This window comes from Mesocricetus auratus, unplaced genomic scaffold (genome assembly GCF_017639785.1).
Source record: "Mesocricetus auratus isolate SY011 unplaced genomic scaffold, BCM_Maur_2.0 Super-Scaffold_100023, whole genome shotgun sequence".
Taxonomy (NCBI): Eukaryota; Metazoa; Chordata; class Mammalia; order Rodentia; family Cricetidae; genus Mesocricetus; species Mesocricetus auratus.
Window position 1 is genome coordinate 4,105,732 of NW_024429204.1, and position 23,773 is coordinate 4,129,504.

The window sequence follows — 23,773 nt, forward strand, 5'->3', positions numbered from 1 at the left end:
AATAACCCACCAAGTCCATGCAAAAGGGACCCTACTTGTGATTGTTGAAAAGTGGGGAGTTCCCCGGGGTAGACAGCTGGGCTTATCAGTAAAGGGTTAATCCATGCATACCCACGCCCAGCTACCTTTCTCCACTGGTAAAATTCAGGACCACGTGACTACAGAACCGTACCACCCATCACACTGGATGCCCCGTCTTTCCCACTCAAACGTAATCAAGACGTGCTCCACAGACATCCCCACAGGCCAGCCTGATCTAGACAGTCCCTCACGGAGACCCTCTTCCCACGCCATTCTCCAGTGTGTCAACATTTTATTGGAAACAATCACAGTAGTCTTTGGAATCAAACATTCACGGGCCTGCCACACACACTGACCATGTGACTTTGAACCCTAACCTCTGAGCAATTTCCAATTCCCTCATCTGCAAAATGGGCTTAGTAGGCCCCGGGGGTGGGGGTGGCAGTGGTGGTGGTGGCAGGGCACGCCTTTGATCCCAGCACTAGGGAGGCAGAGGCAGGTGGATGTCTGAGAGTTCGAGGCCAGCCTGGTCTACAGAGCCAGTTCCAGGATAGGCTCCAAAGCCACACAGAGAAGCCTTGTCTCAAGAAACCAAAAAGAGAAGACAGGGATTTGTAATAGCCCTTTTTGTGTGGTTAGAGCAAATACTTAGTGAGGTCATACACCTGGGGATTGACTCATCGCGTGTCAGCATCGGAAGCCTCATGGAAGTATTTTATAGGAGGCAATGAGGAAGCGCAGGGTTGGTGTTCCCCTCGTGAAATAACCCTCAGGCTGACGGAGGATGGTAATCTTCACGCATCCACTCATCGTGACTCCGTGTCCTAGATTCCTGATTTCAAAACAACTCGATCAGCGTCGCTAACCAACTGACTAAAGATCTGATGCTTTGCTTAGGGTTTAGAGAAAAAAAAGACTGGGTTTTACAATCCTAATTGTTCCCCAATTAAATCCAACAGCCACCACAGCACCACACACAAAACAGTGAGTGTCTTCCTAATCAAACTATTTGCATTCTCATAGAGAAGGGTCTGAAATCTGTGATTTCATTAACTGAGAGGATTCTTTGTCCTCATCCAAACACAGAGAGAGCATCTGCTCCCTAATAACAACGCCACAGGGAAACAGCCTCAGAAATCATTTCGTGTTTCCTTCTACGGATATATTTGCCAAACTTGGTAACTTTGTAGGGTTCTCTCCAGGGGAAAGACAAGTTTAAATCCATCAAAAAGCGTTGCTTCTACACCAAATTGCTCCCAAAGTGTTTTTATTTGCATATTGCAGAAACACGATGTGTGGGTGTGGGGCCCTTCAGAGACTGGGTAGTGGGAGGGGCTTAACTGTAGAGATCTAGGATTTATTCACCCAACAGAACAGAAAATATGGGATAGTGTCCTGGCTGCTTTTTACGTTAGCATGATACAAACTAGAGTCATCTGGGAGGAGAGAACCACAACGGAGAAAAGGGTCCATAGGATCAGGCTGTAGGCAGGCGTGTGCGGTGTTTTCCTAATTGGTGATTGTGGGCGGGGCCATCCCTGGGCTGGTGGCGCTGGGCGCTATAAGGAAGCAGGCAGAGGCTTGAACCCAACTAGGCCCTCTAAATGTGGGTGTCAGTTGTGCGGCTGGGGGGGGCTGTCAGTGGCACCAGGGTCTATGTCAGGTGCCTGAGATGGCCTTTTGGAGCCCATTCCCTATAGTGGGAGGCCTTGTTCAGCCTTGATGCAGAGAGGAGGAGCTGGGTCCTCCTGCAACTTCCTTGACTCCCTGTGGGAGGCCTTCCTGGGGAGCAGATGGAGAGTGGGGTAGGAGGGAGGCGGGAGGGGCAGGAGGGGAGGGGCGGGGAACTGTGGTTGGCATGTAAGATAAACTAAAAAATTTTAAATAAATCAATCAACAAAACGAAAATAAAACACCGATTGAGCAGGTCACCACGATCAAGCCAGTGAGCAGCTCCCCTCCATGGAGTCCTCATCAGTTCCTGCCTCCAGGTTCCTGCCCTGTTTGCAGTCCTGTCCTGACCTCCTTCGGTGACAGGAGGACAGTGATGTGGAGAAATCTACGTTAACCCTTTTCCTTCCCAATACGCCTTTGGTCATGGTGTTTCATCACAGCAAAGAAACCCTGCCTAGGACTTCACATGAATGAGTTGAACTCACAGGGACGGTTCCCTCCCTGCGAGAGAAAGGAAACCTCGTTCCTGGCCTCGTGGACTGCAATGTAACTGTTACAGTTTGGGTACAGTGCCCCCGCTGACTCTCGTATTGAAGGTGTGGTTCCCGGAGACAACAATGTCCACGGGTGAGGCCATTAAGAAATGACAGGACCCAGTGGAGGGATTGGGATTCCAACCCAGCTACACAACCCTCGACCTACAATCTACCCTGCCTACAAGATGTGCTGGGGTTATAGATGGCACAGAAATCGTGGGAGTGGCCGACCAATGACTGATCCAACTTGAGACCCATGCCATGAGGGGGAGCCTACCCCTGACACCACCTGGAGGGCCAGGACCCAGGGGCTGGACAGCCCAGGTTTATCCCCCCCAAAAGGGACCTCCAGACACACACTCCAGGCAAACCACTACATGAACTTAGCCCCGTGTCAGGCTGAGCCTGAATCCTAGTAGGTGTGGGGTGAGATCTCCCGGCTCGGCAGCCTCTCCGTAGAGCAGCAACACGCAGTGCTGCTGAAGCCCCTTGTTGACTGCAGTAGGAGTATCAGCATTAGGGCTTATGACTTGGTCATTAACCTTAAAAGGAAATGGTCATGGTTACAGCAACAAAAGACATTAAGCCTGCGCAGGTAAGTATTGTGAACTGAGTTTCACAGCTCCAAATGCCGTGGGCAGAATATTGGTTAAGGAAACACGAGGAGATAGTTCCCAGGTAGCAAAAGTGCTGCATTAGAAATACATGCTAAGCCGGGCGTTGGTGGCACACGCCTTTAACCCCAGCACCCAGGAGGCAGAGGCAGGCGGATCTCTGTGAGTTCGAGGCCGGGCTGGTCTACAGAGAAACCCTGTCTTGAAAAAAAAAACAAAAAGAAAGAAAGAAATACATGCTAAGGCCATGTTGTTTATTATTTATCAAGTATACACTTGAAGCTGAGCCCCGTGCCTTACAAGGTACAACTCTTTATCAAGTATTCTTTCCTGTTTTTTTAAGTAAATCATATAAAATTCAGAGACGTTAAATAAAACTTTCCCAAGGTCAAAAAAAAAAAAAAAAAGAAAGAAAGAAATACATGCTAAAGTGGGCTGGAGAGCTGGCTCAGAGGTTAAGAGCACTGGCTCCTCTTCCAGAGGTCCTGGGTTCAATTCCCAGAAACCACATGGCGGCTCACAGCCGTCTGTAATGGGATCTAGTTTCTTCTGGTTCACATGAAGACAGAGCACTTGTACACATAAAATAAACAAATATTCTTGAAAAAATAAATACATGCTATAAATGCGCACGCTCAGTCTGCAATGGTCAGATCTGCAAATGAAAATCTATGCATGAAGAAACCGTTGCCGGGCAGGCGGTGCAGACCTGTGATCTCAAGAAGTGGGAGGCTGAAACAGGGGGTCGCCACAAGTTCAAGACCGGCCTGGGCTACAAAACCCCATCTAAAAAGATTTCTGGGGAGACGGCTCGGTGAGTAGAGACATTAGCTGCACCAGTGTGAGGCACTGGATTCAGATCCCGGAATCCACACCAAAGTCCAACACTGTGCAAGCATGCATAGCCCCCATGCATACAGGACAATAGCCAAGGGGTTGTGTGTGTGTGTGTGTGTGTGTGTGTGTGTGTGTGTGTGTGTGTGGTGAGCATGAGACCATGTCTCTAACAAATCAGAAGACAGGAGACAACAGCAGAGGCCCTCAGATCCCCACACGCACACCGTTGGGCGTGGGCACGAGCGCACGCACACATACACGCATGCACACATGCACACACACTCAGGCACATGCACACACGGATATGCATGTATGCACACACACAGAAAACAAAGAGGTGACGTGTCCTGGTGCCGACAGAACAGCTCAACCTTAGCTCACCTACTGACGGTGTTTTCTAGACTAACAGGAATGTTCTAGCATGGGGTTGGAATTCCAATAACTGGTAGTTTTGAGAAAAATAGCTTCATTTACTGCAGCAGTTCTCAACCTGTGGGCCAAGACCCCTTTGGGGGCCGCATATCAGAGATCCTGACTATCAGATATTTACCTTTCGATTCATAGCGGTAGCAAAATTACAGCTATGAAGTGGCAACGAAATAATCTCACGGTTGGGGAATCGCCACGATGTGAGGAACTGAATTAAAGGGTCGCAGGGTTAGGAAGGCTGAGAACCACTGCGTACTAAGTGCTATTTCAAGTATTTTTAAGTGCTCTACCACGCAGGAAGTCCATACTGCTGCTCCACCCAGTGTCAAGCAATTAGCGCAAGACAGAAAGAAGGCAAGTAACTTGTCTGCATCACACGGCTGGTACTAGCAGAGTCAGAACTTGGCTCTAAAGCCCAGCTCTTCCTTCCTCACAATGCAGATGCACCCCACATTTTCTGTGAATCAAAAGTAGATTTAAAGAGAGAGAGAGAGAGAGAGAGAGAGAGAGAGAGAGAGAAGGGGCTGGAGAGATGGTTCAGAGGTTAAGAGCACTGGCTGCTCTTCTAGAGGTCCTGAGTTCAATTCCCAGAAACCACATGGTGGCTCACAACCATCTGTAATGAGATCTGGTGCCCTCTTCTGGCCTGCAGGCATGCATGCAGACAGAACACTGTATACATAATAAATCAATCTTAACAAAAGGAAAGGAAGGAAGGGAGGGAGGGAGGGAGGGAGGGAAGGAGGGAGGGAGGGAGGGAGGGAGGGAGGGAGGGAGGGAGGGAGGGGATCAAGGCAGAGTTATGTCTCAGACGATTGAGTACAATGTAATGATACCAATGCTTAGCTCCCAGGGAAGGTGCCCCCAACACCCGAATGACTAGCCAGTACCCACCAGCTGGCTTGACTTCACACCGGAATGAGTGACCTTCAGGATCCAGTTCCACCCCACTGACAGCAGTTAGAACCACCCCCCCCCACTTTCTCCAGGAATGCTGGGAGCTAAGTACTACCTTCCTGTCACCTCTGACCCCTCCCCTCCCCTCCCTCCCAGCTGCGGGTGAGCAAACACTGAAGTCCCGGTGACTCTGAGACTGCTCCAGGCTCCCTGACACCTCACGGGTGCTTGGCTTCTTCTCATTCATTCTGTGTTCTGTAGCCACTGGGGATCCGATTAAGGGCACGGCTCTTGCTCCTGCAGTCTGAACCAGATACAGGCTTCCCCACACCTCCGCCATGGCCCCCCAGACTTTGGAACACCCAGCTGGCCAGGGCTATTATTCCCCGGGGGCTCCTTCTAGAGTTCTGTCCTGAAGGGAGAGGGGTTTTGAGTGCACAGATCTTTGTGTCCAGCTGAGGCTGGTGTGGCTCGAGGGCGCCACCGTGTGGAAGCCAGGGGCACAGCGCTAAACTACTCCATCCCCAAAGGTGCTGGAGGCAGGTGACTTGACCGCCAGGGAGCCGTGGGGGACCTGAACCAGCAGGCTGGAGAGGAAGGGGGCCTGTCACCACGTCTCCCTCTCTCCTCTCTGTTCCTCTCCTGGCCCCAGGGAAGGCAGGAGGCCACAGCCACCTCTGCCTCCTGGCTCTCCCCCTTCCCGGTGTCAGGCATGCAGGGCTGGCAACTCACAGTTGGCAAGACGCTGGAACTCTTCCTCCCTTTAGGAGAACTAGGTGGAATTGGGTCGGTGAGCTCTCCATCGCTCACGCAACACCAAGTCCCCACTGAGTGCAACAGCTGTGCCAGCCGGCAGCTGGGGGGGGGGCTCTCACCTCTGCAAGCTTCTCCCCGGAAGCCGTGCAGGCTGGCACACAAGCCAGCCCTCACCAGCCACTTCCAGGCCGGCCACCCTTGGAGGTGGCTACCCACCAGCACAGCCCTCCCGACTGGGGCGCTCTATGGAAAACTTGTGTGATTTGGTGTCAGAACCGGCCTGGGGAGTCTGGCTTTGACAGACTTGACACGGAGTTGAAAATAAAGGCTTTAGGCATTTTGCTTGTGTGTCTGTCCTCCTAGGAAAGCAGACCTTGACTTTGGTCTCCAGCCACCCCACGGCGCCTGGCACCGGGTATCTGTGACGAGAAGGAAGGAAATAAAAAAAACTACCTCCTGCTAGAACTGTTAGGAAATGAGATAAAGTGCGTGCATAATGGTAGCTGTCTGCTGTTCCGATGACATGCAGCCCACCATGCAACTAATCCTGGCACCTCCTTGCTCAAATAAATGCTCCTGAGTATCAGCGACTTGTCACCAGGGCAACACAGGGTGTGTGCAATGCAAGGGTGTTTGCCGCTGATGCTGTTCTTTGGTGCTGGACAAGCTGCCGGCCACTGAGCTACATCCCGGGACAACACAGCTACAAAGACCCCAAAGCCATTACATCGTGTGCCAAAATAATTACAAGTAAGAGGAGCAATAGGCACACACAGTTGCCACTAAAGAAGGCAGGGACCGCGGACAGTGTGGAATAGTAAGAAAAGCCAATACTTCTGTGGCACGCTGGTCCTGGGGACGGGAGGATGGATTTTAATATGCACGTAAAATATGACTGGAATAGAGCTGTTATGAGTCGTCTGCTCAGAGATGGGAAGGCTGATTCTATCTCTATGGCAGGGACACACTGTGAGCCCTCTGAGATTTTTAGGATTTAACCAGGCATGACGGTTGGTTAGTGTTGTCAGCTTGATAGAATCTAGAATGCCCAGGAGATGGACTTCAGGGCATGCTCGGGCCGGCTTATCTTGACCCCACCGAGATGGGGAGATAGGCCCCGTGGGTGGCACCATTGCCTGGGCAGGGCACCCTGGACTCCTAAGAAGCGGTGGGGTTAGCATTTGTGCATTCGTTGCTTTCTTCCAGCTATAGACGTAACCAGCTGCTTCGAGCAGATTTTATAAAGGAAAAAAACATTTAGCAGGGGTGGCTTACAGTTCAGGGGTTTAGTCCATTATCATCACGGCGGGACATTCCGTGCAGGCGGCCGTGGTGCTCGAGAAGGAGCTGAGAGTTCTACAACTCTGGTCCACAGGCAGCAGGAAGCCAGCTGAGACACTGGGCGTCGCCCACCTCCACAATGACACACGCCCTCCGCATGAACTTCAGGGAGGCCGCACTCCCAGTAGTGTCCCCTCCAGTGAGCTTATGGGGGCCAACTGCACCCAAACTCCCGAGTGGGCTAATGGCCGTCCCTGGGAGGAGGGGGCAGGCCACGAGACTATTCATTCCCAGGCCACTTCTCAGCAGAGGTGTCTGGGCTGCTACCCCCTCTGGTCAAGGCCACCCTCTCAGTACCAATCTCCTCCTCTGAAATAAATGCTCCTTCAGTTAGCTTCTTTAGCTGGGCAAGAGGCAAGAGAAGCATCCCTACTCTGCGCTGTTTCCTACCAAAGCCCCAAGCACTGTACACCTCCTGTGGTTTCCTGCCTACAACTCCCATAACCCCAATGTGGCTTCCTGCCTACAATTCCCATAACCCCAAGCATTGTACACCTCCTGTGGTTTCCTGCCTACAACTCCCATAACTCCAAGCACTGTACACCTCCTATGGTTTCTAGCCTACAAATCCCATAACCCCTGTACACCTCCTATGATTTCCTGCCTACAATTCCCATAACCCCAAGCACTGTACACCTTCTGTGGTTTCCTGCCTCCTAGAATTACCCTAATTTGAATTATCATTTGCTTCCTGATAGGCTCAACTAAAACATTTCTGAAGTATAAACCTTGATTGTTTCCAATCTTTTTTTTCTTCCAGGAACTGATTTTAATAAATAAAATGACGATCATTTTCGTTGCAAATCAAGAAACTTTATCTACCTTCTGCAAATTTTAACTTGACCTATGTTCTGCAAAAAGCATTTATCATCTTGATAGCGAAAGGATGCTCAAATAAGAAAACAGCTGGCCTCCAGAGGTGTTTTGGAGTCTTTCCTCACTGTTACCCTCAGATAAAGGTGAGCCTCTCCTTTCAGTTTCAGATAGGAAGCCAGAGAGTAAGGGGCAGCCCCGGTGGACCCCATTCCTAACCCTGTGTTCAGACAGTGAGAACACACAGAGCAGAAGACTCCAGAACTCCGTGGCCATGAGGCCCGGGTACGAGCCCACCACTCTCTGATTATAATGACTACACAGAGGAAACCATACACTAAACTTTGGAACTTGAATTTGCTACATCCAAAGGAAACTCCATGTCCTCGGATTCCACAGGGCAGAGGGGCAAATGGCTATTTGTGGTGCCTATTAGCATACAAGTACATGCTGGCCCCCAGGCCCCCGGCAACACAAGTTCTTATTACACATCTCAAAAGCCCATCCCAGCCCTCACCTCCTCTCCTGCCCTAAGCTTCCCCTGTCACAGGCTTCCCTTCTCCTGGTAACCCTGCCATTTCAGCCACGCCCCTCCCTTCCTCTCCCTCCTTGCTCCACTCGCTCCCCCCCCCCCATTCCTCTCCCCTCTCTCTGCTCCTGCTTCTATCCTGGCCAGGTCCAGCCTGCTGGCCGTGTTCTGTCTACACCTAAAAACCTCCCCTTTAGTCATGTCTTCAGTTTAGACGGAATTCTGCAGCCAATTCTGTGTCTTAAGTTCTAGACTTAGGGTTTCCATAGTGTCAAAATCTTCTGCTAACTTTTGTTTAATCTGTGTCAGGAATCCACAAAGACGGGAGCTCGGGAGTTTGGGAAGGGGGGAATCCTAGTGGCAGGGAGGGGAGAAGGCACAGAGAAACTATGGTCGGTGCGCTGGATATTTTTATGCAAAGTTGACACAAACTGAAATCATCCGAGAGGAGGGAATCTAAATCAAGAAAACGTATCTGTAAGATCAGGCTGTAGGCCAGCCTATACGGTGTTTTAATTAGTGACCAACGGAGGAGGGTCCAGTCCATTGTGGGTGGTGCCATCCCTGGGCTGGTGGTCCTGGGTTCTATAAGAAAGCGAGCTGAGCAAGCCATGGGGAGCAAGCCAGTAAGCAGTTCCCATCCATGGCCTCTGCATCAGCTCCTGCCTCCAGGCTCCTGCTCTGTCTGAGTTCCCATCCTGACTTCCTTAGATGATTGTATGAGGTATTTGATTACACCATGTGAAGTTGTGTCACTATGATCGGTTTAATACAAAGCTGAATGGCCAATAGCTAGGCGGGACTTCCAGGCAGAGAAAGAGACAGAGAGAACTCTAGGAAGTTGGTGGAGTTGCCAGCCGGATGCAGAGAAAGCGGGGACATGCAGGAGAGGTAAAAGCCACGAGCCACATGACAGCACTAAGATAGCTAGAAATGGATTAATTTGACTTATAAGAACTAACTAGGAACAAGCCTAAGCTAAAGCCAAACTCTCATAGTGAATAATAAGTCTCTCTGTCATAATTTGGGAGCTGGCGGCCCACAAAAGCCTGCTGCAGGTGATGAACAGCGATGTGAAGGCGTAAACCAGATAAACCCTTTCCTCCCCAACTTGCTTTTGGTCGTGGTGTTTTATAACAGCCACAGAGACCCCAGTTAAGACAGCGGAGAGTGGATTTGCCAGACAACCGCAGGCAATCATGAGTTCACGGAGAATCAATCTGGCTCGCCCTGTAATGTGACTTTTTAGGTGACTTATTTATTGTGTAAGTGTGGGAGTGGGGGTGCACATGGCAGGACAGTAGTGGAGGTCAGAGGCCAACGCCAGGGAGTCAGCCCTCTCCCTCCACCTTTGCGTAGGTCCCAAGGATCTAATTCAGTCGCCAGGCTCGCTTGGCAAGCATCCCGTCTACTCTGCTAGCTCACCAGCCCCGTTGTACGGGATTTCTCTTTGTAGCATTTGACTGTCAGTGTACAATACAGAAACACAGGATTGTTCCACTGGGATAGTGTTAGGGGACTTGTTGGATCTTTCTGCACTTAATAAAGCATAGAGGAACAGAGTTCAGGGTATTGATAATTATGCTACTGTTATTAGTGTGACAGACACAGTGGTTCTCAGCCTTCCCAATGCTGTGGCCTCGTGTTTTGCTGACCCCCAACCATAAAACTATTTTTGTTGGTACTTCCTAACTGCGACGATCTTGCTACTGTTGCGAATTGTAATGTAACTGTTTCTGGAGAGGTTTACCAAGAGGGTCCCAAGCCACAGGTTGAGAACCACTGGATAGAGACCCAGCTAGGAGAAAAGAGATGAGAGAAACAGAGGGCAAGAGAGAGGACCGAGGGTCATGATTAGTGTAAGAGCTGTGGTGGCTGAATCACTGAACAGACCGGATAATATGCACTAACCTGCACACACAATTAGAAACTCAACACTCCCCTTGGTTGGGATTGAGGTAGTCTGCAACAATAAAAAAAAGAAAACTTTTATCCATAAAAAACTGCACAAAATGATATAATGATACAATTTATTGCAGCAAATATTACAAAACTGTAATGAGGTTTTTTTTTTTTGGTAGAAAAAAAAAAAGCCCTGAATCTCTACATGCAGGGTCAGTTTGATTGACCACAATGTATTTCAACAAAATATATTTAGAAACACCATGTCTAATGAAGCTTTTTACATACATGGTAGATGCTAAGTAATTTTGTTAAGTGACCAGACACTTGGAAAACAAAGTTGTAAAATAGTTAAATACGTGTTTAAAGTATTGTGAACTTAACTTCTCTTGACAAAAAAAGAAAAAAATGCCATCTGTGAGCTTCCCTTTTTCCATGTTCTCTTTAGCAGAGCTAAGTCACAAACTTGAAGGACTACATACATCTTTTTCCCCCAGGCCTTCAGGAACATCAGATTCTCCTTCAGGCCCAGAGCGGTTTAAGACGGGGCAGATGGTTTACAGAAAGGCAATGAGAAATACAGACTATCTCACTTCTGAGTTGTTCACCCCAGGTTCTGCCTGAGCCGGCTGCCGACTCTCCCGATTAGTTCAAAACGTGATACTCGACTTTAGAGCTAACGAGGCCTCAATGCAGCCACCAACAGTTTCTTTATCGATGAAGCGGCATTGGGCTCTCAGCTGAGCTGTGAAAAGTAAACCTGGAGAGTCTAGGAGATGCATGATTCTGAATATTAGGTTACTTTTGAACATGCACGTTTCTCCATGAGCAAAAGATAAAGAGGCATCCGGGCATGGTGGCACCCACCTCTACAGCACCAGTATTTGGGGGCCGGAGCAGAAGGCTCAAGAGGGCACCCCAGGCTAGACTGAATGATGAGATGCGAACTGCAAGAAGGGAAATGAAATACAGTGAAGTAGTAAGAGAAGTATGATCTGGATATTTTAAAATGAGACAACTGTAGCATGTTCAAATAATGGCATGGCTGGGAGTGGTTTACATCATAAAAATAACTGCTTACTACTGAAATTCAGTCCCACATAAAGTGCTGGGATAAATTCATCCAAAGTTCCTCCACACCATGATCCTACATGCTGAAACACGTATTTAAACTACTGTTACAACCAAGTTGTTTGTTATCTTAAAAGAGAAAAGCACAGTTCTACAATAAACTGAATTTCTTTGAAACACGTGCTATAAAGAGAGAGACAGACAGACAGACAGACAGAGACAGACAGACAGAAAAGCCATAAACTTAAATTTTCTTTACCTGTGAGATACTAAAGACACCTGGTAACTTCCTAATTCTTCCATATCTAAGAACAAAATACTGGACATCAATACATGTGCAACTTGGGGAATTGAAAGACTATGGAATACTGAATGTAGTATAGTAACAGTGTATTGAAAACTCAGTCTTTCAGTGTTAAGACTTCTTCCAAATGCAGTTTGCTTATTGGCATCACGCAGAAGCACCCGTCACTACTCACAAGGGAGATCTGGATTTAAACTTTGAGAATCTGCACTGGTCAAACTGTTTTCTTTCATCGGAGAGGATTCATGTTTAGACTTTTTTTGTATGACAGTAAATAAATACCTTGAAACACACTGCTTGGATAACCCAGGCTCTTTGATATTTTGACACTGTAAAGCATCATAAACATGAATGCTGTGGGAGTATGTGATACTTTAATAAAGGAACAGGCGAAATAAACCAGTGGATGAAACTTAAACAGTATGAGGACAGTGTCTGGAATCTTGGCTGAGTTTTTCAGCTTCTCTGACCCCTCACCCCTCTCTCTGTGTTTTGGTAACAGCTGTTCTGTCATGCTTGGAAGGGTGCTGGGTGACATGACGGGGGGGGGGGGAACATTTCATTTCTGACAGCATCTCTAACGATGGGATTGCCGCCTGCCTCTCTTGCATTCCTCTAGAATTCCTAGTTTTGAACACTCAGATAGCTGTAGAACAAATGGAATAAAAAGTTATACACAGACAGGAATCTCTGAATTTCGGCTTCCAGACTTTTATTTGTACTTCGTGTGTGGCGTTTGAGTGTGCATGTATGAGTGTGTGCTGCTATGGTTTCCATGTGGGGGCTAGGGATCTGGACTCGGCCCTCACTGAGTGGGAACCAGGGTTTGGCGGGGCTCAGGCTTCCTCTCGATGCTCTCTGAAAACGAGGAGGTGCACGCCGCCCAGGTGCCCTGGCTCCTAGACTTTTCCCCGTCTTTCCTACAGACTTCCATCTCCCTCATCGTCTACTCTGCAGCACACGCAGCTTCCCTAAAAGAACATTCCTTTGTAACATTGTAAAGAGATTTTAAAAAGTATAAAGACACTCATGAAGTCAACCTTACATAGCTTTCTCAGATTGGCATAAATCTGAAACGGCTCAATACTCCCTGCTGCTTCCCTCTTCAGCCTGTATAAGTGACCAGGGCCCTCCCTGGCTGTGCGAGTGTCCCCAGGCTCTTTGAGTACCTGTGGGCAGCCAGGTGAGCACCTCCCCAGCTCTGTGCTGAGGAAGTGCGCTCTCAGAAGGGAAGGAGTGTGCAGCATTTCCCAAACCCGCTGACCACCAAATCTCTTCTTCTATCACAAACACTCTGGACAGCCTACAAGGCTTTGGGAACTGCACATCTGTCCTGGTTCTGAACATTCCAGGGCTGCACCTGGCAACGGTTATCTTTTTAATTCCTGAAGAAGAATCCCTTTGCTTACAAAGGTCCACAGCCGTGGTAACTTCTGGGCTCTACTATTCCACCCTAAGCAATTACAAGCTACATTCTTATTGCAGATTGAGAAATCCAAAGAGGTTGATGAGAATCGTGACCTCTCTAAGGGTTTCATATTCTTATATTCTTCCTGCAAGCATTAAAAACACAAAAATCTAATGAATTCCAAATCTCCATCTAACCTAGAATCACAATTAATTTGGAGAGGAGTATACTGCATCACAATGCCACTGCAATTAATCTTATCATTAATATTCCTTAGTAGTCAAGGTACTGGAGGTAAAACTCACTTCTGTGTACTTACCCTTCTGGGACCTCCGATTATAGAAATTTTACAGATAAGTGCCCTGAAGTTTACAGTGATTAACTGATCTGCCATTGGTCACACAAAGAAGTAAAGGGCATTTAGGTCACATTCTCATTGTATAAATAAACTGAAGTGCATTTAGATAATTCAGTTGTTTAGAATTTAGTTTTAGACTTCTTTCTATTCAACCTCTCATGCCCTTAAATGAGATACTCAAAGTATCAAAAGGACAGAAAAATAAATTGCTATTTACCAACAACAGGTTTCTATGTGGTTTTGTTTGTTAGTTTCCTTTTGCTGTTGCTATTTTGGTTTTGAGACAGATCTCTATATGTAGCCCTGACAGTCTTCAAACTCCACCTGCCTTGGCTTCCCTTGAGTGCTGGGACTAAAGGCGTGTGCCAACATACCCGGCTTCTATGGTATTTTTCTAAATGAGGGCTCTAAAAATCTGCATCCAAGGTGAAGACATTATCTGTGGTTTCCGCCATGACTGCAAAACGCTGATACTCAGAAACTCGTTTCTCAAAGAAATTTGTTTTCCCTTCTAATGAAATGTTTTCCATAAAATCAAAGGGATTTTCTGCATGAAAAACCTGGAAGGAAAGGAAATGTCATTAGATATTCTGAAGAATCCAAGTGACAAACACCAGAGGGCAGGACTCCCACTGCCCAGACACCTGCAGACCCACCCTGATCCTCTACAGTACTGAGGGTTTCCAACGGCTGCTACCAATTCCATTTTAAGTTTCAAACGATTCAGCAAAACCACTTTTTTTTTCAGAACAAGACTCTGTCCTACACATTTTATTTACTTGCCCATCAGAGATAGACCACATAGCCCAGGCTGGCCACAACCTTGCAATCCTTCTGCCTTAGAAATGTTACAATTACAGACAACATCACGCATCCAACTTTACCAGTGGTGTTTTAAAGTAGACTGGTGTATTACAAACGATGTCAGTAAAATGAACTTTAGAGACCTTGCTTGCCTACGGCACTATTGGCTGTGTGGTGGTTTTCATGAGGGTGGATCCAGAGGCTCCTGTATCTGAGTGTCTGTTTCTGTGCTGGTGAGCCACCTAGGAAGGATGGGAGGTGTGGCCCTGTTGGAGGAGGGGTGTGTTCAGGGTTTCAGAGGCTCACACCAGTTGCTCTAGGATGTAAGCTCTCAGCTCCTGCTCTAGTGCCTGCCTGTCTGTCTGTCTTCCATGATGGCCCTGGCGCACCCTCTGAAACTATAAGCCAGCCCCCAATTAAGTGCTTCCTTTCATAGGAGGCCTTGGGCACGGTGTCTCCTCACAGCAATAGAGCAGCAACCAAGATAGGCAGTGACATGTTTTAAAACACTTTGTTTACCTTTGAGAATCCAAGTTCTACAAGCAGTCTGTCAGCTACAAACTCAATATACTGTTTCATCAAAACACAGTTCATTCCAATGAGGCCAACTGGCAAGGCTTCTGTTAAAAACTCCTGGAATGCAAACAAAATCAGAATAAGGTACAAAAACATAACAGTAAGTAAGTATACTTTCCCAAATATGGAGTATTGTGGTTCGAATTTGAACTGTCCCCTACAGGCTCGTGTATTTGAACATTTGGTCCCTGCGTGGTACCACTGTTCAGAAAGGTCATGGAACCTTCTAGAGCTGAGACCTGATGGGCAGAGATAGGTCCCCAGGCGTGAGGTTTGAGGAACTTCCTCCCATCCAACTCTGCTTTCTGGTCTGCCAAATGTGGAACAAGCTGTGCTTTAAGCTCCTGATAGAACCTTCCTGGCTGTGAGAGACTGTGCCTTCTGAGCCGTGGACAGTTTCCCACAGAGAAGATGATAAACACAGAGGAATTTAGTTTTCTTCATGTCCTAGACACTGATTTTGCTCAAGGCAAGTATGCCAGGAAAAATTTAACATGGCAAACAATGGTCATCTGTTTACAGATGTTCAGGGTATTATTAATTGTAAGGTTTCACTTCCCAAGGGGCCAAAGTCAGATAAAAAATAGCAGATTACTGGATCTTTTAGAGTAATGTGCACATAACCTGATTCCCACATTTCCTCAACCGAGAAATGGGGATGCTTTGTCCTGAAGGATCCAGAGAAAACTTCTTCAAAGCAGGACCACAAAAGGAAGCCAAGAAGAAGACATCGGCTACAGACAGTGTGAGAATAGACATGGATTTGGAAGCTGGGAGATATATTGAAATCCAATTGTACTGAAAGGCAGTGGTAGAGTGTTGACAGAGAGAAAATAAAGCATGTGAACCATGAAATTCATCCTCAAGACGGCAAAAGATGCCAAAAGACATGCACCTTCCCCCTCGCAGAGCGAAAAGATGCTGTAACCTACACACTGCTCAAAAACAAGCTAGGAAAAGTTCATCTTTGAGTAAGCTCCTTAGAGTGATAAGAATACATTTTAATAGACTATCAGGCTGCTTCTATTCATAAGCCTTTACACGCATGCCATAGATTAAGTTTTACTGATTCATTTTGTGAATTTTGGTTTCTGCTTCAGCTGGGCAGCCTGTTAAGTCATTGAAACGATAAAACAAAAATTAACATTCTCCTCTAGTACTTAAAAATATAAATCTAAGAAGCTACAATGATTAAAATGTTTATTATGGAATCACGTTTAAAAGATAAATTAAGTATAACTTAACTAATTTAAATTATATACAGCTACATGATTATATGAATATATAATTTAAATTCACTAATTTAAAACAAAAAGAAAGCCCTGAAATAAACCAGGTATACAGAAAACCCTGATATATAATAAAGACTGACTTTTAATCAAATTATAAACTGAGGTAATAATTTCAATGCATTATGTGTCAGCACTGCTGTATTTGAATGAGAGCAGCCCCCATAGGCTCACATATGTTTATATTTGGTCCCCAGCTGGTGGAACTGTTTGTGAAGGACTAGGAGGTGTGGCCTTGTAGAGTAGGCGTGTCACTGGGGGTGAGCTTTGAGGTTTCAAGAGCCCACACCATTCCCAGTTAGCTCCCTCTGCCTCCTGCTTCAGATAAGAACACAGGCTTAGCTACTGCTCCAGCACCACGCCTGCCTGCGGCCGTGTGCCCCGTGATGATGGCCATGGACTCTGCAACCTTCAGCCCCAAATTAAACATTTCCCTTTTGTAAACTGGCATTTTGTCCAGCAATTTAAAGGTAAGTAAGGTAACTGTCAAACCAGATGACGTGAATTTGTTGGCACTGACATGCAAATTGCAACTTCATTTGTCAAATGTCTCTGGGCACGGTGACACAGCGCCCAGAGGGCCGGGTGGAAGGACTGCATTAGCCCGGGAGTCCCAGGCTAGTGTACACGGGACCATAAGGCGCTATTTCCAAACGTCTTTTAGAAACAAGCTACGGGGACTGGAGAGGCTGTTCAGGGTTAACAGCGCTGGCTGCTCTCGTGGAGAGCCTGGGTTCCCTTCCCAGCGCCCACACGGTACCTCACAACCCTATGCAACTCCACTTCCGGGAGACCTGTTGTCCTCTGGACTCTGTGGCAGCAGGCAGGCATAGAGGCACAGATATGCACGCAGGCTGCACGTCCATGCACGGGAAACCAACAATACAAAACAGACTGTACTCACACGCATGGTCGTGGGATGAGCTGACGGCATCAAAGCCCCGCACTCACCTGCTCGATCTTAACGGCGTCAGTAATGATCTCCCTGACCCTTTCTTCCGAGGGCTTGTTGACCAAGTACTGAAAGATCAGGCAAGCAAAGTCACAGTGAAGTCCCTAGAACAGAGGACAAAGCGCTATTGTCAAAGAACTTCAATTAGCTAACTTGCACACAGTGTGTTAACGTGCTGCACGAAGTGGGAACGGGGAATTTCCTGGGGACGAAAGGGTTAACAGAGCCAGGAACCTCTCTCCTCCAAACTGCATTGAGTGCCAAGTCCATAACTTACAGTAGGAACCTCTAACACTAGTCCATCTTAGTTTACTAGCATTTTATATTGTTGACATCTTATAATACCAAACCAGAAAACCTCGTAGCAAAAGCCATTTTGGAAAGGAAAACAGTGTAGGGACAGAAACGTGAAAACTGATGAATTTTTAAATGTTAAAAGTGTGAAGAATGAGGAGGCCTCAGAAATCTCTGGGGCCTCCGGTAGTAGACCAGTGTTTACCATGGCTTACAAATGAACTCTGGGAGCCCATTCCACATGGAGGGAGGCTCTCTCAGCCTGGACACATGGAGAAGGGCCTAGGCCCTGCCCTGAATGAAATGACAGACTCTGGAGATCCCCACAAGGAGGGCCTCACCCTCCCTGGGGAATGGTGTGGGGATTGGGTGGGGGGCTAAGGGGGGGCTGGTAGAGGGACAAGGGAGGAGGGGTGGGAGAGGGAGCTGGGATTGACCTGTGAAGCATGCATGTTTCTAATTTAAATAAAAACATATACTGAGGGGGGAAAAAAGCGTGAAGAATGATTGAAAACCAGTCATTAGCTGTGGTAACAAATCTTGGTTGCCAATTTGAGGGGACTGAGAACCACCATAGAAACAAACCTCTGAGATGTCTGTGGTTTTCCTATACTAGGCAGACAGAGGTGGGAAGACCCAACCCCTAAATGCAGGTGCTACCATTCCACAGGCTGGGGGCCTGGACTGAATAAAAGCAGAAAGGGAGTTGAGCTCCAGCGTTCTTTATCACTCTCTGCTCCCTAGCCGGGATGCAGGTGAGCGGCTGTGCCTCCCCTGTTATGACGGACTGGACGGCATCCTCTTGACCTGTGTACCAAACAAGCCCGCCCGCCCTTCCTAAGCTGCCTCTCGTCAGGGATTTTGTCACAGCCACAGGAAAAGTAGCCAGTGCACTAGCATCTAAGGAGCAAATGGAACTCATTCTGAGAGACTCCAGAAAGACAGTGTTCAGAGACAGGAGCAGTTGGGAGAAAAGTGAACCCGGCGCAGTGCAATGGGAAAGCGGGGTGCACACCACCTGAAGCCACAGCGAACAACCCGACCACAGCAAGAGAAAACGGACGTGGGAAACAGCCTTGGGCACAAAGGCATCCCGCAGACACGGTGAACACTAGAGAACCGTAAGCAGCTGCAGAACAGATCCATGAGAGGGGCCCTGCACTCGGGACTCCACGTCAGAGCAGGGTGATAGCACCCTGAAAATCTAAAAGCACAGAAGGGAGCTGTCACAAATTCAAAACAGACAAAGACAACAAGGCCACATCCAGGAAGGTGATGCATTTCCCAGCAGCATTAACTTTTAGAATATGATGCCACAAAGAAAGAAATAACCTTGCAAGTGACCGCGGAAGGAATAGGAATGCTCACAATAAAAGGGTACGACTCCGAATTACTTAGGTTTTGCTAAGTAAAACAACAAAGGACAAACCATTCTGATAAGAACCTCACATCATTGTGTTTCAAGGATTATCTACCTAATTATTCTCTGATACAACTGTCCAGATACGGGTGGTGGTGGTGGTGGCGGCGGCGCATGCCTTTAATCCCAGCACTCAGGAGGCAGAGGTGGACAGATCTCTGCGAGTTTGAGGCCAGCCTGGTCTACAGAGTGAGTTCCAGGACAGCCTCCAAAATAATACAGAGAAACCCTGTCTAGAAAAGCCAGGAAAAAAAAACCTATCTGGATAAGCAAACAAAACCCATACCCTCTGGAACGCTAATCTTTGGGATTTTATTTTCTCCCCACAGAGCTGACTGAGGAGAATGCATGGATTAGCGAGCAATGGCAGAATGAGAGATGTTAAATGCTGATTAGAACTGGCAGCTAGCTGACTGCTGCAGAGACCAGCAAATCAAAGATAAGCATAATTGTCAGATCAATTAATGAATAAAATTAACTTCCAATTTAAAGCAATTCCAATCAAAATCCGAAGACTTTTTAATACAAAATTACTCTGGAAGGATAATTGGGAATAGCCTTATAAGGACATCTTAAAAATGAACATTCTAAGATGTGTTTTTACCAATTATTAAAACATACCAGTGGCCACTGAAGTACAGGCTTGTAATCTGAGACACCAGAGACGTTGAGGCAGGAGAATCAGAAGACCAAGGCCTGCCAGGGAGGGCTACAGAACATGTTCAGCGTCAACCCAGGCAACTTCATAAGACCATATCTCAAAACAAAAGGAAGAGGATGGGAAACAGTTAGAGCTCTTGCTTAGCACGCTCGAGGTCCCGGGGTTTACTATTCCTCGGCACAGGACAGGAATGGTGTGGTGCTCACAGCTGTGACTCTAGCAGTCAGGGTAGAGGTAAGGGGATCAGGGAAGTCAAGGTTATCCTCTGAGAGACACGACACCCCTGTCATCAAGGGCTGGCAAGATGGCTCAGAGGGTGAAGGCTCTGTTGCCCAAACAGTTCAATCCCTGGAACCAACATGGTAGGAGTGACCCAACTCCTACACGGTATCTTCTGACTTCTACATGTGTGCCATGGGGGTGCCACCCAGGCAGGCAGGCACGCACACGCACGCGTGTGCACACACACACACACACACACACACAAGCAATACATTCTTTCAAATAAAGGACAATTTGAGAAAATGTTTACAATAAATTGAAATTGCATGTTATAGTCATCATATATATATATATATACATATATATATATATATAGTCAGTAAAAAATGTTAAAAGAGGTCAATTAAACCAAGCATAGTGGTGTACTCTTTTAATCCCAGCACTCAGGAGGCAGAGTTTTCAAGACCAGCCTGGTCTAAGAGTGAGTTCCAGGACAGCCAGGGCTACACAGAGAAACCCTGTCTCAGAAACAATAATAATAAAAGAGGCTAATCAATTACTGTGTGTTAGGAATACACCAATAATCTTTAAGGATTATAGAATACCATAAAATGGCCTTACATATTAACAGTACTTAAGCAAGAAAAATATAAACATCACAACTGGAATAAAGCTAAATGTAGTTTCAGTGAGGAGGCCCGCAATCTCTGGGGTCTTGGGTAGTAGATCAGTGTTTACCATGGCTTACGAATGAACTCTGGGAGCCCATTCCACATGGAAGGATGCTCTCTCAGCCTAGACACATGGGGAAGGTCCTAGGCCCTGCCCTGGATGAAATGACAGACTCTGGAGATCCCCACAAGGAGGGCCTCACCCTCCATGGGGAATGGTGTGGGGATTGGGTGGGAGGTTGGGGGGAGTTGGTGGAGGGACAAGGGAGGAGGGGTGGGAGAGGGAGCTGAGATTGACATGTGAAGCAAGAATGATTCTAATTTAAATAAAAACATATATATATATAAATTTTTAAAAAACTGGAATAAAGGCAAAGGACAAGAGGCAGCTACAGAAAATGTACGAATAACTAACATAATTATGAGAAAGAGCTGAGCACTGGCAATAAACAAGTTAAAATAAATGCAATAAGGAAGTGTCAACTCATCTATCAGATTTGTCAAGCATTTAGCAAATTAATTTCAGCTTTGGTGAGGTTAAGGTGAGAAAATGTCCACGCACAGCTAAGTGGGGCTGGGAACTGCTGTAAAATCCCTGGAAAGAGACCTGGGAGTGAGCTAAAGGACCTGCTAAGTCTTCTTTGTGGTTGAACTTAAGAAAATTCAAAAGCTAGGAAGACAAAACTTACATGCCAAGTTTGACTTTATTAAAAAGGCAAAACAACCTGTTATGGTGGTGAATATTTTTAACCCCAGCACTCGGGAGGCAGAAGCAGGCAGATCTCTTGTGAGTTCAAGGCCAGCCTGATCTACAGAGAGAGTATCCGGTCAGCTAGGGTTACTCTATAAAACAGTGTCTCAAAAAGAAAAAAAGCTAAACAAAAATCAAGAAACCGGTCTCTTATTAGGATGAAATACATGATACATTCATTCACCAGAATGTCACAACCCTAACCAACCGTTTTAAAATAATGCTTACTATAAAAAAAGGGGGGTTCCCAATATTTGCCAGGTGGAAAAAGAAGGGTGTGGTGACTCCAAGGGTGCCTGTAACCCCAACACTCAAGAGGCGGAGGCAGGAAAATGTTCAATTCAAGGTCAGTCTGGCCTACATGGTGTTGGGTGATATTCGATCATACTGTGAGCCCCAAGTTTGCATTTGCATCAATTAAATAAAACTAACCTTGGGTCAGGAGGTTGAGTTAGCAACTAGGTGACAGGAAGAAATCACAGATCACCAGAGGGCATCTGGGAGAGACAGAGAGTCACAGGAAGTAGTGGGGTGGGCTTTGGGAAGGTGTGGCCTTTCCTGGCTTAGGGAAATAGAAGCAAGGGTTTTCGGGGAAGCCAGCAAGGAGGGAAGGCTAGTTAACTGCGACCCGGCCTCTCTGAGACAGCAGCTTTTCACCCCAGCCTTTGGATCTCCAGTCTTATTTATAAAGAGATTTAGTTAAAGCTACCGTTAGTGACAGTTGCCTAGAGAAGCAGGCTGGTAACTGCAGAGTTGCAATTTCTGGCTAAGGTAGCAGCAGATTAAGGCGCAGCCACTATGCCAAAGTTAAAACAACAACATGGTGAGATCCTGTCTCTAACAGACAAAAAATAAGATAAAAACTACAAATTATAAAAATATGATCTACACACGAGGGGGTACTGGAGAAAGAGAAACAGAGATTTAAAGGTAGAAAAGTCTATAAAGGAATGCAATAAGTAAATATTATTACCTCTGAGTTTGTTGACCCTTTTGCTAAATTATGGCATTTATTGTCTAAAGAAAGTTAAAGACATCAAACAGAAGAATATAATTATGTGAAGCATTTGTGCACTTAAAAATACTTTCACAGGGCTGGAGAGATGGCTCAGTGGTTAAGAGGCTGCTTGGAGGACCTGGGTTCAGTTCTCAGCACCCACATGGTAGCTTACGACTGTCTGTATCTCCAGTTCTAGGGGATCTGACACCATCACACCCATGCACATAAAATGAATTTAAATAAATTATAAAAAATAAAATATGTTATATGAAATATATACTAATAAAGTTTTTTTTAAAAAACTTTTCACAGGGCTGGTGAATTAGCACAGGAATTAGCTCTTTAAAGGGGACGGCTTTGGCTCCCAGCACCCACATGATGACTCACAACCATCAGTAACTCCAGTTCCAGAGGCTCCAACACGCTCTTCTGAACACTAAGGGCACCAGGCATGCACACGGTACACTACATACATGTAGGCGAAACATACACACACACACACACACACATACACACACACACTAAATCTTTAAGACACTTAAATACTTTTGACATGTACTGTTCCCTCACATTCTGACAACCCCTGCGAGAGTCTACAGCTGAGGAACGGAGGTTCAGGGAAGTGCCGGAGAGGGTGACACAGGAAGACAGAAGTTGAGGAGCCCCTGGTGTGGATGAACATGAACCGGATGGCTTTCGTGGACTAAACACTGCAATGAGCGGGGATGAGAGCAGTCTCCATGCTGAAAAGCTCAGAGCCTAACGCAGCGGGGAAACGCAAGCCTGCTGGAGCTACTAAGGGCAGGTGACTCATAAGAGAATCTCACCTAATGGGATGGGGATGTTGAGCTGCCTCTTTTGAAAAAGTGACCACATTGCAGGGAGAGAGACAAGACTTAGTTATGACTGGACGCGGCAGGGAAAGAAAGAAGCAACTTAAAGTGATTCCCGGAGGGCAGGGTGGTGACAGGGACACGAAATCGAGCAGCGTGCGCCTTTGGACGGTGATAATGAATCTTCATTTTTGAGGCCCATGTGGAGGCTACCAGAAAAAATTAAAAACACGCAGCATGCACGTGAACGTAAGTCTGGAACTCGGGAAAGAGCACATGGGACGTGGATAAAGCTTGAGAAGTCATTTAGATGGTGGCCAACTCCACGGGAACAAATATAGTCAGCCAGGGAGTCACCAATAAGGGAACCGGGGGGGGGGGGGTAAGAATCTAAGAGTCCGTTCATAGTTAAGGGTAAGCAGAGACCAGGGAGGAGTGGGAGGAAACCAAACTCTCACGGGCCCAAGGAAGAGTTTCTACTTCCTTCTTGTTGCCCCAATGCCCGTGTCACGATTTGCATTTTCCCCAGGGGAAAGAGAAAGAAATGACCAGAGACCAGAGTGGAAGAGCGCATACTTCCTTACCTCGTCCCTGCTGATGAGCTCGTTTGAGAAAGTGAGTCCTGGCATGAGGCCTCTCTTCTTCAGCCAGAATATAGCGGCAAACGACCCCGAGAAGAAGACGCCTTCTACGGCAGCGAAGGCTACCACTCTTTCCCCTACAAGACAGAACGGCTCCATTTCCTAACCAGATCCTGCAGCCATTTGCAAGTCCACGAACACACGGGGCTTTTATGATGTTTACACACAC

The 23,773-nt window shown here is 46.9% G+C and overlaps 1 protein-coding gene across 4 annotated transcripts in view; it reads right to left on the reverse strand.

The window, feature by feature from the left end:
• Positions 1–12,419: 12,419 nt before the first annotated feature.
• The window catches only part of Rrm2b (ribonucleotide reductase regulatory TP53 inducible subunit M2B), a 31,521-nt gene continuing 20,167 nt past the window's right edge, over positions 12,420–23,773 (reverse strand). For all 4 annotated transcript variants that reach the window (XM_021228734.2, XM_021228737.2, XM_013115314.3 and 1 more), the window contains exons 6-9: positions 23,548–23,681; positions 17,111–17,215; positions 14,814–14,927; positions 12,420–14,050 (exon numbers count right to left, since the gene is read on the reverse strand). In XM_021228734.2, coding sequence (XP_021084393.2) covers positions 13,898–14,050; positions 14,814–14,927; positions 17,111–17,215; positions 23,548–23,681 — 506 coding nt within the window. In that variant the 3' untranslated portion in view covers positions 12,420–13,897. The remainder of the gene's footprint in view (positions 14,051–14,813; positions 14,928–17,110; positions 17,216–23,547; positions 23,682–23,773) is intronic.